The sequence below is a fragment of the Crocodylus siamensis genome, chromosome 2 (genome assembly GCF_052110815.1).
Source record: "Crocodylus siamensis isolate JL-2025a chromosome 2, ASM5211081v1, whole genome shotgun sequence".
NCBI classification, from domain to species: domain Eukaryota; kingdom Metazoa; phylum Chordata; order Crocodylia; family Crocodylidae; genus Crocodylus; species Crocodylus siamensis.
Genome location: NC_143396.1, coordinates 26,145,684 through 26,161,384, shown reverse-complemented (window position 1 = coordinate 26,161,384; position 15,701 = coordinate 26,145,684). Strand labels below are relative to the sequence as shown.

The 15,701-nt window shown below is 40.4% G+C and overlaps 1 protein-coding gene across 1 annotated transcript in view; it reads left to right on the top strand.

The window, feature by feature from the left end:
- The window catches only part of EVC (EvC ciliary complex subunit 1), a 117,138-nt gene that overhangs the window by 86,043 nt on the left and 15,394 nt on the right, over nt 1-15,701 (top strand). The window contains exons 13-16 of the mRNA XM_090034493.1: nt 6,662-6,771; nt 8,604-8,814; nt 11,497-11,703; nt 12,287-12,431. Of these exons, the coding sequence (XP_089890619.1) occupies nt 6,662-6,771; nt 8,604-8,814; nt 11,497-11,703; nt 12,287-12,431 (673 nt within the window). The remainder of the gene's footprint in view (nt 1-6,661; nt 6,772-8,603; nt 8,815-11,496; nt 11,704-12,286; nt 12,432-15,701) is intronic.

Sequence of the window (15,701 nt, the reverse complement as noted above, 5' to 3'; positions counted from 1 at the left end):
ATGTCACATGACATGATGGAAGTCCCTACATTGGAACAGTGGATTTTTAATTGGTGGGTTTTTAATCGTGTCATTTAAAAACCTACCATTTCAGTTTAGGGACAACTAAACCCCTGTCACATGTACAAACACCCACAGTGTCCAATGTGTCAGGGCATTCCTCAGTGCAAAGACTGTGAAATGAATTTCCATAGTATGCAAGGGTTTGTCTTTTCAGGAAAATGTATAGTTTCCCAAGGAGGATACTTTATTTTGGAAAGTGGTGCTTTAGCTTCTCTTTTGTGAAAGTGATTTAAACTAAGGTACTCTGAATCCCAGAAAGAGAGTATCCATGTGACTCATTGGGTGCTGACAGAAAGTAATATTTGTCATATGATTGGCCCCTTGAAAGCACTCTACAGCGATGCCCTGACAGAAGTGCATGGCTGCAGAGTGCTTTAAAAGTGCCTGATCGCGGGACAAATTAACCTTCATTTAATGAGAATTCAGATGAAGGCTGTCCAAAGCAGAGTGCCTTCATTAACTTCTGTTCAACCCTGTGTGCAAGCAGAGCGGGGGATGCAGCCCAGCCCCATCCCTGGTGCTGTCTTCAGAAAGGGAGGGAGGGAAGGAAGAGGAGGGAGATCTATCTGGGGTTTGTCCATCTGGAGGGGGTGTGTAGGTGGATTGGAGCCCCCCATTTCAGAGAGAGGCTGCCTGTCTGCCTGGCTCTCCCCTAGCTCCCCTCCCCCAACTCTGATGATGTCTTCAGGATGGCGGGGGGGGAAGGGAAGGGCTCCAAATCCATCCATGCCCCCCACCCGCAGCGCAGGCTGGGCAAACCCCAGATGGAGCTCCCTTCTCTCCCTTCTCCCTCTCCCATCCTGAAGATAGCACAGGAGCTGGGAGGGGGGTGGGAGAACTAGGGGAGAGACAAATAAACAGGCAGCCTCTCTCCAAAGTGGAGCTCAGTTCCCCACAGCGAATGTCTGTTGGGTCGGGGTGATCTCTGTAACTAATGACGCTTTCTGTACAATGCCCTGAGTTACAGTGGGGAGCTTCATGTCTGTCATTGCTCATTACACCATTGTAGTTTAACAGCAAATGTCCCTGTGTAAACGAGACTAAAGGACAATCACAGACTTAACCATATTCTACTCAAGAATAAGATGCACTTCTTCAGCCTGCCTTCTGTAATATATGTACAACATTTAAAAACCCCTCTCAAGCTCCCACTGCATATGCAAATCTCTTCCTGGAAGGAGAAAAGAAGAAAATGAACCACACACAAAAGATGTACAAGTCTGACTGGAAGGCCTTAGATACTATAAAGAGTGCAGTATTGGAACCCAAAGAAAATAAAATGTACATACATATTTCTATACATTTTAATTTTTAAATGCTAATCATATAGGACACGCAGTTTTCATTTGCCTTTTGAAGATTTTACTCAAAAAAAGAGCAACACCTAATTCTGTAGTCTCTTTACTTCCTCAGTACTTTTCCCAATGTGATTTTAGCTTGCTTAACAAGTATTCAGAGGTCTCTTTAATGCCTCAACAGATTGTATTTCTCTGAGTTTATTTTAGATTTTGAAACAACTTGGAGCCATCTGGCATGGCTGCTTCATTAGAAAAAATCCTCTTAATGCTTTTTTAAATGTGTGCGTGTGTGTATATTGACTTACTTTGCAACCCAAAGGACATGACCAGTGCTGATAAAAATGAATAAATAATGAGGAAAAAAAGCTCTGAGCAATTTCCATGATAGCCCTCTACCTCACAATCTTGTGAAAATAAACTTAAGGTCTGAAAAAGTTCTTTGCAACAGAATACTGTACTTAAGTTACTTAGCATTCAGTAGGCATCACACACCATCTACAGGCCATTGGAGCAAAAGTCCATTCTTTCCGTATTCCTAAAACTAAATGGGCTTAAAAAAAGTCATCTTCCTCTCTTCCTTTTGAAACTGAGATTAACTAGATGACTGTTTCCAATTTGTTGATGTAGCTGAGGGATGACTCCAAAAAAATTATATGGTTTTGGTTACATTGTGGAGACATATTCCATTCTTCTCTTGCCAAAGAGCAACACCTGATATTAGCTGTGCTGCAGCAGATCGTGTAATTGGCTTGTTGCCAGGAAACAAAGCTCCAGGAAGACTTAGAGAGACAGTAGGGTGAAGGGCCCATTGGTTAGCTTTCCACCCCTGTTCTGACTCCCACAAGGGTCAGTCTGAGCTTGCTTATATAATCACTTCTGACATATCATGCGCTTCCTATCTCCTTCTCTAAATTTGGTGGATACGTGTGATTTCACACTCATTGGAATGCCTTTTCTTTTTAAATAGTCTAGCATTGCTTTTACTGATTTTCCTCTCCAAGCTTAATACACTAATATTTGAACATTTTTTTTCTGGATTATAGTGGTTAGAAGGAGTCTAAGAATCCATTCCAGCCATTCTCTGGAACATTAAGGAAATTACTTATTTTATTTTATTCAGTTTACCCATCTTAAAGCTGGATATAATAATACTGACACATCTATCAAAATTTACAGCATTTGAAGCCATATCACACCATGATTCACATTTCAGGGGAAGTGTTTTTGTCTCTCATACTAGAAGAGCTCTGGGAAGGACAGTGTTCAAAGGATATACAATTCTTCTGCAAGAAGCCTGGTGCACAGTGGGATTTGTACCACCCTTTCTAGTAGACCCGTTTCTCCCTTCTGTATTTCCAGCTCACTTTGCAAACTCATACAAAGTCAAAGCCGTGAAATAGTGTTCATATGCAGGAACCATATGCAAGTGGTATAAGTTAGGGCAATGCCTAGACTTCCCAAAGTTGTGCTGGGCTCTCAACAGCATAGATCCCACCCCAAGAATAGGTATTCTATAATCAGAAATATTTGGTGCAGCCAAGGAAGTACTAGGAAAAGGAAGTCTTCTCTTCTTGTTTCACCTTTCAGTTAGCCTGCTTTCTGATTAGGGTCCAGATTTTCTCTTGAACCTACACCTGATTGCATTGTACCAATAGTGCAAAGCAACTGTAAAGCTCGAATGTGTGAGGTGAGTATCAGTGTATGGGTAGGATAGCTAAGGCTGTCTGATATCCAACATGGCACAGTTACTTCAGTAGTCATCATTTAAGCAAGCCTGTATTTTGCTCAAGGTTGTGGCTAGGAACTGGACCAGACAGTTGCACAGCTGGCCTCAAACTTAAGGAGGACAAAGAAGTATAACACTGCCTCTGATATATATGTCCCTTTTATTCCTATGCTTCTCTACCATGACCAAGGGTCCTAAGCATCTAGTTCTTTATGGAAGTCTGTCTGCAGGTTATTATTTTCAGGGTAACCACAGGGGCTGAAACAGTCTCCAGCCAATTACAGTCCTCTTAGCTAAGAAATCACCACAAGTGCCTCTATCTCTAATCAGAGTAGTTATTTCATCAGTGATTATTAGTACTTGAATTAGCATAGCTGTCATGGACAAGGATGCCACTGTGCTATGTACTGAACACACCGAACAAAGGACAGATCTTTCTTGTGAAGATCTTAGCCCTGATAAAGGCAAAATTAGTGTTTAGACCCCACTTAAAGAAAAAAAAAAATCACTAAAAATATCTACAGCATGTTCCTTTATTTTTAAAATCAAATTATATAATTATATGTACATACATAAATACACTAGGCTGCTGGGTGAATCATCCTCAGTCATAGCTTGTTCCTAAAATGAGGATAAGGGTACTTACATCCCATATAAAAGGAACAGAACAAGAATTTGACCTTAGCAGGCTCTTCAACACAGCTAAATGACAAAAGTGTAACAAGAACCAGTGACTAGAATTTGAAGACAGACAAATGTGGTCTAGAAATAAGGCAAATATTTTTAGCGAAAAGTGAAGGTAATTAACTATCAGAACAAATTACCAAGGACTATGGTCACTTTTCCATCACTAGACTATAGGTACTTTTTTAATAGAACTTACCATACTCATTCTTTTCTGGTTTGCTTAATGCCTGCGTAGCTAAGGTGATTCCACTATTTATCCATGTTTTCTCTAGGTCTTAGTGAAATAGAAAGACATTGTTGATTTTGCATGTGTCTTGTACTAGATGCTATCTAACTGGCAAATATGAGTTTCATATTCTCAGCATCCACTGCTTAGCAAATAAGAATAAATAAACACGTGTATTTTCTTTTTTCATGGTCATTCAAGACATCTCTTGTTCACGGTATTTGGAAAGGATACACTGGAGGGGGTTGATATTTTTTATTTGACTGCAAATATATTACAGTTCAGTGTATCCCCTCATCTTCCTTCTCCTAGTGAGCCCAGTGAGATTTAACCCAGGTAGCATTTGAGAGCAAACTGGCATGTAAGACACAGAAATAGCTCCTCAGTCAATAACCAGGTCTTTGAAATGATTAGCAAGAACGAACAAGCAGTTAAGTGCAGTCACTGAGCATCCATCTCTGAAAATCCCCTTCCAGAAAGGAAAAGGTCAGTTTAACTCTTCTTGTCAGAACTGCCAAAAGAGAACAAGTGCAATGCACAGACATGGAGGACTTCTGGAAACTGCTGAATTCACTACCCATACATGGATAAGTGTGAAACTTTTGATAAGCCTATTCAAAATAGAGCAGCCAAAGTTAGTTATTGGTGCAGTTACTAATTCAAGCATGTATTTGACATTTGTCACCAAGGTATCAGGGGGGCTTATAAAGCTTAATTTGACACATGCTATATATAAAAAGAGACCATACAACACGTTCCCTTCTTGGCTGCAGCTTTACTAGTCGCTAGGTGTCCACAGTTTAATCATTTTAGATGGCCTGGACAAATAGGTACACCTGGCAGATCTTCCTAAAACAGCCATGTGCCTATTTAAAAGCATAGGTGTGAAGGGGACATTAGACTTTGCCCACTTGCTTCTACTTAGCACATGCTAAATCATAGCATAGGTTGCTTAATATAGGCCCTTTTTAACCACTAGGGAGCACAGTTGTACTCCATACAAACAACGTAGAATATGGAGTTTGCTGCAAGATGACAAAATCTTCAACTTTTTCAGTGAAAACAAAAATCATGCAGTGCTTCAGAAAGGGTGTTCGATAGTTTTCATTTAGGATTCGGAGGCAAGGTGGAAATGGAATCTTTGAAACCCACAGGCATCACTTGCTGAAATATTATTGCATCCATTTTGCCGGTTACCCTTCGTCAATTAGTTAGAGACTGCAATGCCTATTTGCTGAGAAGTAAAGCTCAGGCCTGATCCAAATCCTAGTGAATTCAGAGGAAAGACTCCCATTGTCTCCACTAAGTTTTATTCCATAGCTCTAAGTATTGGGAAAAACATTTAGGAATAGCATATCTTGATAGGGGTGGCATTTTTAATACTTCCATGTGAATGTGGTATTTGGGAGAAAGGAAAATTATGTGGGGGTAATGTTTGTCACAAACCTGCTCACAGGGTACCCATAGAATCCCATGTTTCTCCCTGTTGTCCCACCACTTGACCCAAGGGACAAAAGAAGGTTTGCCATGGGATAACTCCTTAGCTCTGTAAGCCTTAGCTCCAGAGCCCTTATACCAGACCTCACAGCTGCATGAGGGGAATCTCTGCCAGCTCTGGGTAAATTCCCCTCGGGTTGTGAATGGGTGGCCTGGACTATCACTCATCCAGAGATCACTCTTCACCATAGGCAATCAGTAAGGAGACAAAAAACAAAAGTATTTATTATGTAGGAGAAAAAAATTATACAGGAAAAAAAAAAATGAACATTAATTTAGAGACAAAACAAAAAGACAAGTTGCTTACCCTCTCATCTGACTACCACCTATCCTTCAGAGAGGCCTGTCAGTATCCAGCCTTCCTGCTGATCCTGCCAGCCTGGACTGCTGGGGACCTGGATCCTTCCAAAACCTGAGAAAATCCAAAAGGCCCTTGCCACCTTACAAAAAACACTTAAAATACTTCCACGCCAGCCCTTCCCCGCATCTTCATTGCTGTAATTGCTCATGAGTCACAGAATCCTCCAGAAATGTCTTATCTTGCCAAGACATCTGGAGCACCTCTGGCCAAGGGGCCATTTCTCTCAGATGCCTTTCCTATAATACAGTTGTTTATCCCATTATAAGTGGACAATAACATGGGTACCCATCCCACCAGTGGACCTTTCTGCTTGTGTTCGGGAGTGACAGTTGTCCTTGCGCTAGTATCACAATGGAAAGAGATACTTAGAGGTTTTTCCTATTCTCTTTTTCCTTTGGCCAAATGAGGATCAAAATCAAAGATATACAGAGACAGCACAACATAATCCATACGGGGATAAAAGTGACCCAGAAGTGGATACACGGGCTTTTCAACAGAACCACACATGCCATATCAGCACAACAAACAAACAACGATCTGCATGACACTGCATAGGTGCCCCAAGACTTGTTCAGATAAGGTTCTTTGGGTAAATGTGATATCTTTTATTAGACTAACTAAATTGTTGTAAAATGGTTCTTTGCATGCTTTCAAGCACAAACACCCTTCTTCAGATTGGGTAGCCTTCATGAGACCATTGTGTATGAAATACTACAGAAAAAACGCAATTCATAATATAGTAAAATGTTAAAGCAATTACAATGAGGAAATCTTACCATTGTGGTTCCCTCCCCAACTCATAGCTGTGGGCCAAGGAGTATGCTCTGTCTGCTGTCATGCAAAAACATTTGTCTGAGAAGCATGAGAAGATCATCCAAGGTGTATTAAACCAATTAGGTGGCCTCAGTGAAGAGTAAGTAAGATTTTATGTCTAATCCCTAAACAAAACTGTAGATGAAGTTAAAAACTCTGATATAATCCACGCTTGGTTAGAAAGTGGTATAGGGGAAATTTCAGGCTCTTCAGTGCCAGTTACCATAAATTTTAAGTGATGGAGTATTAATTATTTACTAGTTAACATCCCTAATCTTGAACGCAATTCAGCTGTCACTTAGGAACTTGTTTTTTCTCTGGCACTTTGTAGCAGGCCACAAAATTGTCATTCCCATTCTATACCAGGCATGCTCTATTGCATTGTACAAGATGAAGTACCCAGTACTGCTGTTTTCTAGCAACCTTTTACCTTGACCGCTGCTTTTGATACACAACTGCACATACCATTCAATATCACTGGGTTTAAATAGACATCACCAAATTAAGCAAATCAGCTGTGCCATGATATGTCTCAACACATCTAATCCGCTTAATTAGGAGAAACACGCATCACCCATTGTCCCACCCATTGATCCTCTGAGGAAAAGGGTAATGTGGTCCCTGCTTCCAGAGATGTGCTTCTGGGAATCTTCAGGGCATGTCTCTGAAAACACGGAAAGTCAGTGATCCAATCTCCAAGACCATACTGGAGTTTTGATGCACGTTTTAGGAACCTAGGCAGGCACTTCCAGGGCTTCAGGGGCCTGACCCTGCAGGCCAGGGAATGGGAATTTCTGGGGTTTGCGGGATCAAGCCACTGAAGCCCCAGGGGACAGGGCTGAAGAGTATGGGCAGCTCCGGGCTTATAGCAAACAGATGTTAACCACAAAATTGCAGCACAAATGTATAATACCTGCATCGTGTCCACAAACTTTGGGTATTTGTGCCACAACAAGGGGCATGGATGTTTGTATGCTTGGCCTTTCTGCCAGTTTTTTGGTGGCACAAAGGCAGCATCTGTGTACACTCACTGACTCTTCTCTGCCACTCAATTTTCATCTTCTTTCAGCTAAAATTCTAAGATAGATATTCTTCTCAAAAGAACCAACTCCACGTCCTCCTTTTTTGATTGGTCTAAACAGACATAACCTGAGATACTGAAATCTTTCTCCAACAATAAATTTGCAAATCTACCTTAGACAAAATGCAATTGTACACCAGGCCCCTGGAATTCACCTCTCCATCAAATAGCCATTTTTCCCTTTATCTTCTCAACTATTACAATTTTCTCTTCTGTGCAATCCCACCTTCCCAAATTGCCAGCACAATAAAATATTGATGCTATCATTTTGCGCACACACCAAAAAATATCTATTGTCCCAAATGCTCAGAGAACTCTATTAGATCCCTATCTATTTGAAGTTTAAGTTCAAAATTTCCATTGTTTTGAAATACACCATAGGTTTGTTTCAACCACTTCTACCAGCTTCCTTCCAGACAGCTAACACATACCTCCTCTCCGTTCCACCATATAGTCCTACTAGTGGTGACTAAAGCTGACCTGTTCTGTAGTTCCTGCAGTTTAGAATAGCTTTCAGATACATTTTCCTTCTACCTCAGGTCAGACCTTCTACCCCCACCATGCATATGATTTCATCTCTTTTTCCCACCTTTTTATTCTTTTCTTCTCTTTAAACTTAGTCAAAACAAACTATTATATTTTCATAATCATATAATTTACCATATAATCCTGTAAAATGTTTTGGGACATATTTGTAGGTAAGTTGCCACACAAGACATGCATTGTATTTGTAGTAACTCTACCAGCTTTGAGCTAGTACCATCACTGCTGAATATACCTATGCCAAAAAAAACGAACCCACAAACAGCTTAATTGATAAACAGAGATTCAAAACATCCTCTCTTTCTCAGGTCTACTAACTACATATTGCGAAAACACAGGCTGTTGCTGTGCTCAGTACTCAGAAGGTTAAGTCTCCGTAACGTTGCTATGGCTACTCTGACTCACATGAGAATGTCCAGGAAGAAAAACTTGCTTCAAGAGCTAAGAGAGCAACACGTCCTGCAAAAGAGCTCCTCACATTGTTCAGATGAACGCCAGTGGCAGTTCCAGGAAACAATGGTATTTACAGTCTCTTGACTATTTCCTTCGGAGTGCTTACCATGTGTCATATCTGGCAGCCTTAGGAGGTCTCAAGATTTTAAAAAGTCCAAGGGATAAATATCAAGAGAAATGCCCTCTATTGCAAAATCAGATTAATACTTATTGCCATGTAAGGTGCTTTAACCTATATAGCATAGCTAGCATAAGGTAAAAATACAAATTTAGTTTATGTGAAAAGTTGTTCAAACCTATGGAGCCCACATGTACAGAAAAGGAATTTAAAACAAGTCTGTCTCCAGCAAGGTGAGAATATGCACCTTGTTGGAGGTATGCAGATATGCATGTAATCCTAATATGCACCCTAAATGTCCTCATTTGGAGGAAAGTTTCTCCTGAAGTCTCTCAGTCCACCTAGAAGTATATTTTGTATTGGTCGTTCACATCCACTCTACAAGTTGACCATCTCTCCAAATAAACGCCGTCCTTAGTTCTGTCTTCTAATCAGCCTTGAGGCTCTTTACAGAAAAAGAAGAGAAGCTTGTGTCTATGTGTTATCACTGGATAGTTAATCTTTTTTTAAGATAGTTTTTAACATGCACTTAATAACACTAGATACCAAGTTTCTACAGCAGTGGACATTTCCACAAGGCATTTATATTAGTCCCCAACCCACCTGATATTACTGCATAGGTAGATTGAATAACCCATCAAACATAATGTAGCTTTGTGCCATAGAGTGGGTGGTTGTTCCAGTTATGACAGATAGGTAGTTTTATCTATCCAAACAACACCTGGACTAAGAAGTCTATATTGCAGTCCTGTTATTTGACACTATCCCTTGTTTGACACCTTGAGTGAAATCTGGTAACTGTCTGTAACCACACCAGTTTGGCATGGGTTGTTTTTTCTATTAACATATTTCCTCTTGAATGCAAGGGCCTCAAGATGTTGGTAATAACTCTTCATGCTGTTTAAAGTCAAAACATTACTGTATAAACACACATACTACTGCATTCATCCTGTTTTACACTTAATATGCTTCCTAATATACCCACTTTTGCAGGCATCTAGCTCCTGCAAGAACACAGACCTGCAGCAGAGATTGTTTTGCCCTACAGAATTCAACCTGCAGTTTGTACAGAAGCATAAAGGGAGAAGGAAGTATGCTCTTCCTTGATGCTTTTTATAGCAACATTACTGACCTTAAGAGGGGGGAAGTACCAAAAAACGCATCATGTGATCCTGCCTGCCAAAGGAGAAATGGCAGTGGGTGCTGCCTTTTAAGCCATGGTAGGAAAAAAAGGACAGTGATCAAGGATGGTCCAGAATCAGAAATGAAACCCCATCAATGAGCAAGAGGTAGAAGTGATGGCTTAAGTCACATTCAAGGTTACTGGGTTCATTTTTTTAAAAACTAACATAAGTTTGAGCATTTGCCTATTTAGGCATACTGTTAAACAGCAATGTGGACAATGAATCTTCTAAGTTATTATAAAGATGTAAATTTTATTTTAAAAAACAGCAACCTGAGACTTGGCTCAATCATGATGAGGTGACATATGTGTCTTAGAAGGAAGGGAAACTGATAAATGAAATTCCTGTTAGTGTAAAAAATCAGAAACATCTGGCTGAGTTATATATAAAAATGTGTCAAAACAATTCAACATTAACACAGGCACCTCCTGAATACCAGTAGGTAGTTTGAATACATTTCTACTTGCATATCTTATTTCTTAGAAGCAACATAGGTTCTTTATCAGCCATCAAATTAATTTTACTTTATTAGTTTAACCTTAAGTGCAAGGGAAAGAAAAAGGCAGGGAAGGGAAAGGTGTATAACACATTTTATTCTAAATAGTCTTAGAGTGATGTTGTCTTGTAACATTGACAGTCCAGAAAATGTGAGGCAAGAATTTTTGCAGATTATATCTATTATTGCAGTAACTGCATTTAGGTGAAATACAAATTTAATGATAACTCACTCTTTAACCTTGGCCCTGCTTTATGTTAGCCTATTATCTTAGCCTTTATAGTGCAGCATTCTTAAATTGAAAGGAGAGAAAGGAAAGAATTCATTACAGCATAGTCAGTTTAAGGGACGTGGAAACCACTGTATTTGGACCCTACAATTAAAATACATGGACGCCTCCAAAAAAAAAGTTTTTGAACATTGAAGTATTTTACAGCTTTCTAGTAGTAACAGCAGTAACAACAACAACAATACCTACCTCTTACATAATAATTGAAACCATGGTAGGCAATTGTAATGACTTGGTTTGGAATAAAAGTGCATCACTGAGATTAATATACTTGCTATTTGGAGTTTGTTAAACTTGAAATTAAATTTAAAATTAGGTCCTGCCCATTTCTGGGCATTAAACAGCATGTTTAATTTCAAATTTAATCTGAAAGGTATCACTTTCAGTAGCACATTGCTCCTAACAGTATAGGTAATGAGCATTAAGACTAGAGTGGGCTCTCTAGAATAAACTAGGTATAGCTACATTTAAATATAGCACAGGACAGCCCTGTTTCAAATAGAGAAACACTCAACTCAGTGGAATTTACCAGCATAGTTAGAGTTATGCCAGAATGTGAAATTTATCCCATGAAGAATCAGTTGTCTAATATCCTGTATTTGGTGTCATAGAGCATATAGGAGAAAGTAAACTAATCTTAAAGTTTTTATCTGGTCACCAGGAGTCTCACATTCTGGAAGAAGAGGAGAAGCTAGAGGAGGAGACTCAACAAACACGTTCAGAATTTCACCACCAGTTTGTGACAGAAATCCAAGAAGCTCTTCAGCTTATGCAGCAACACGTGGAGCAAGGGATTGGCCAGACCTTGCTCCAGCATGCCCGACAGGAAGCTACAAAGCAGAGCTCTGAAGACAGAGAAGACTTAAAGGTATTAGGGAATTCTTCAATGGCCTTGCTAGGAAGGAGATACCTTGATAAAATGGAAGAAAGCTTCAGGCCTGTATTATCCAGTGTCAGGAAGCATTGTAAGGAGGACTGTGACCTGGCTTAGAAACCAAGTATCCTGCTAAAACTGGATAGGAGTACAGGGCTATTCTGATGACACACCCTAGCAGCCAAGCCTACATCTAACTACAGAATATGTAAAGTCATTAAAAATTTCCTATTTCTCTCTGTCTTAGGAACAATTAAGAACAGGTAGGATCACTTATTTAGGGATAATAAGTACTCTGAGTTAATAAGCAGAACTGCTGCAGAGCTGAGAAGCCACAGGAACATCAGTCATAGCACACTCAGCTTACACAAATATTTTTGCATTGCAAGGTTTAGTGGAACTCATTTTCATGAATGTTAACCTAGCATATTTCCCAAGCAGTAAATTTACAGTCAGATGTTCACAGCTAAAGTTAGAAATGAGGTTTTCCAGACATCTTCCTTCTCACTGCTTAAGTGAACTACATATTTTCGTCCTTAACTTGGTAAAATAACAATTCTTGTACTGTACATTGCAGGAAAGATTAACAGAATCAGCTGTAGAGAGTGTATATGTGACCATCAGCGGCGTCAATAGAGTGGTACAAAGCTACTACCAGCAAATAGGAAAAATCATGGGAGATTACGAAGACAAAAAACTTCAACAACTGAAATCTCTTCTAGGTGTGCCTTGTCTTTATAACCAGGTGGTGGTAATTTATATATTTTTGGCCACTGCTATTGATTTGTTTCTGAGTGAAAAGTGTCTTTAAAATATAACAGCATTATTTTATTTAACAGTAAATCAAATGTTGAGATCTATTTTTTACTTGAAAAAATGGAATATTAGAAGTATTATTATTATTCATTTGAATTGCAGTAAGATTTAGAAGCCAATGCTCAATCAGTAATTCTCAACCAGGATGCTGGAGCACCTGGAGTGCCCTGAGATCCTTTGAAGGGTGCTGCAAGAAGCAGACAGGGGCAGGGGCAGGGGCAGAGGCAGCTCAAGCTCCAGGTGTGAGGAAATAAGCGGATAAAGGCAGGCCCAGACTCTCTCTGCCTGGCCACTCCCCTGCTCCTCTGCAAGGAAATAAGCATCATAACAAAACAATTGTTTTTGAAATGGGTTGCCACTCCATTCACAAAAGTCCTGGAAGGGTGCCTCAAGTCTAGCAAGGGCTGCCTTGTGTCTAAAAAGATTGAGAACAACTGGCATAACCTAACTAAATATTCAGTGGGCCAGAGAGAGAATATGGCTGTATAACCTAGTAGCTAGAGCACTCTCCTGGAAGAGGGGAGAGCTACATTTCAGTTCCCACTCAATAATTATTTAATATGAAAGGCTCATTCATATTCATTGTCTTTGCAGCTGGGGCTGGGCATACAGATCTTCCCTCTCTCAGAAAGAGAGACTGGCAGGCAAGAGAGTCTTTTTTGCCCAAGAATTATCTAATCATTCCACGTAAAGTCGAACAGCTTCAACAACAGAGATCGAAAGATCCCAGCCAAGCTTACCTCCAAATAGCCTGTATCTTGGTAGGTGGGGTGCTCTCCTGGGTGCAGGCTCATGGTTTCCTCAGGAAGGACTTGAGTCTGTATCACTCACATTTTAAGTGAGTTTTCCATCTTGGAATAAAGTTAGTAGAGGGGAATCTTCTGCTCAGCAGCCATGTTGCATGTGGCCTGAGCTAGTAAGTTTTCTCTCAGCCTGGTCAGAAGTGTAGTGAGGGAAGATGCCCTGCTTGTGAATCCTGATAAAGCTTAGGCATGAGGTAGGAACCAAAATGTTCAGCATTGTCATGGCTGATGTGTTTTTTGGCATGGCCAGAAGCAAAACTTTATGCACTTAGTTGATTTTGGCATTGGAAACAGGGTTGCCTTCATTGTGGTTTCAAGGATCTACATTTTGGCCATAGGTGCTTAAAAACTATTGGTATCCCTTTACTAGTCTAGTCCCAAAGCTGTGGGAGGGTAGCTCTAATCAGTAGGTCCACGTGGGGCAGCATTGACTGCCAGCAATAATAATGCACACAGCCACATGTGACAGTGGCTATTTTTGTGCCTTCCCCACCTAAGGGCATCATCTAGGGCTGCTATCCCAGACACCTCTCACCCTCAACCACGCTACTGTCTAGACTTGTGACCCTCGTTCAGCAGTTCCTGAAATCCTGTTGAGTTGAATGGACCTTAAGCATCCACTTAAAATGAAGCATGAGCCAAGACATTTTCTGAATCAGGATTTACTTAAACACATGCTTAAGTGCTTTGCTTAACTAGGACTTTGATTACCATTCACAACTGGCATCCAAGTTGAGAGTAAAGAATACTCATTACACAAACCAGAAGCTTAGAAATTACTCTTGTAGAGGTTTTTTTTCATGGGTTTGTCTGGTTATATGCATGTTTTGATGCCCAAGTGCTATATGATTTATATACTGTGTAAGAATTTAAATCATAAGCAGTATTAGGAGCACATTTTTTGCTCTTGAATCAAAGTTCCGCATTTAGGGGAAAAGATTCCTTCACTATTCCATTAAAGTATAAGTTTGGCACGGTAGAACACAAACTTATTGATGTTGGTAATAAACACAGGAGTCTATGAGGCCCCGAATAATAGCATCTAGACCAGGGTAGCCCAAGAGACAGACCCAGCAGACATTTACAGATCAAATGAATAACTAGTAGTGAAGGCATTTTGAAAACCTACGTGCTTTTGCTGCAATCCAGCTGTGATTTTTCTTTAGGAGCATTGAACAACCATTTCTCTTTTATTAAAGCCCTTTTTCATATCAGGACAGAAGGCCTATATGAAAGAAAGGATAATAGGTATAAGCTGTGCCACTATACAGAAAAGAATACAAGATTCATTATGCCAGAAAAAAAGAGTGTGACTCTTAAAACCTAGTTGGGGTGTGAGGAGTCCCTGGGTTCTCAATTCTGTTCCTAGGATTGTATCTGCATTTTATTCAGTAATTATTTAATTGAAAATACACAAGCCTTCCAGGAGCAAGGACCAGAACCCAAGAATTCCTCTTAGCAGTGAGGTTCCCTAATCACTGGGCTATGGCTCCTCTTGTGCTCTTTTTAATTCAATGAATCTTGAATTATTTTCTGCACACTACCACAGCGTAAAGAAGAGGATTGAGAGCAGCCCACATACACCTGGTAATTAAGGAGTTCTCAGATTGGTGGTTTTGAACTCCTTTAGGTTTAAGAGACTATTTAATCCAGTCTCTCACTTGGTCAACATGTACTATAACTACATCCATATATAAAAGGTGAGTAGTAGCAGCCATTTGAAAAGAAAATGACAACTGCATTTTGTGAAGAGGCCAGTCCTGCCATGCTGTCTAAATGCCAGCTGGTTCATGGCCATTAGAGAAGACAGGTAGAGGAGCACCTCGGTTCTGGATTTCATTTAGCCTTACCTGTGAACGGGGCACCAAAATATTCAGATTGGGGCCGAGTACTAGAAACCTGAGGAACTTTCGGGTCAGACTGGGAGACTTCCTGTGAGTTCAGCTGTCTCCAGGGTGAGGTGGCAATTGATTTTTAGGTCAAAGTTTTAATTTATATGCCTCAATTCCACATATGCTCATTTTGATCTTATGAGGAGAAGCTGAGGGAGCTTGGCTTATTTAGTCTGGAGAGAAGATTTAGGAGGCGATTTAATAACAGCCTTCAATTACCTGATGGCTAGGTACGGATATTCAAAAAGCCCAAGTAGGAATAAATCAAACCTATGCAGGTTTCTCTAAGCTGCATAGATTGGATCAGGAGTGAATGGAATATGTTCATCCTTGGTGGGGGGCGCACAGAATATTGCACTGGCTGAGGCTAGAAGGTGGGGGGCACTTCTGCATATCTCCCAGTGCGGCCTGTCTCCCAGCTCTGGCCCCCTAGCAGCCAGCTGTCAGTGGCAGCAGGGGCGGGGGGGAAGGGAAGGGCAGG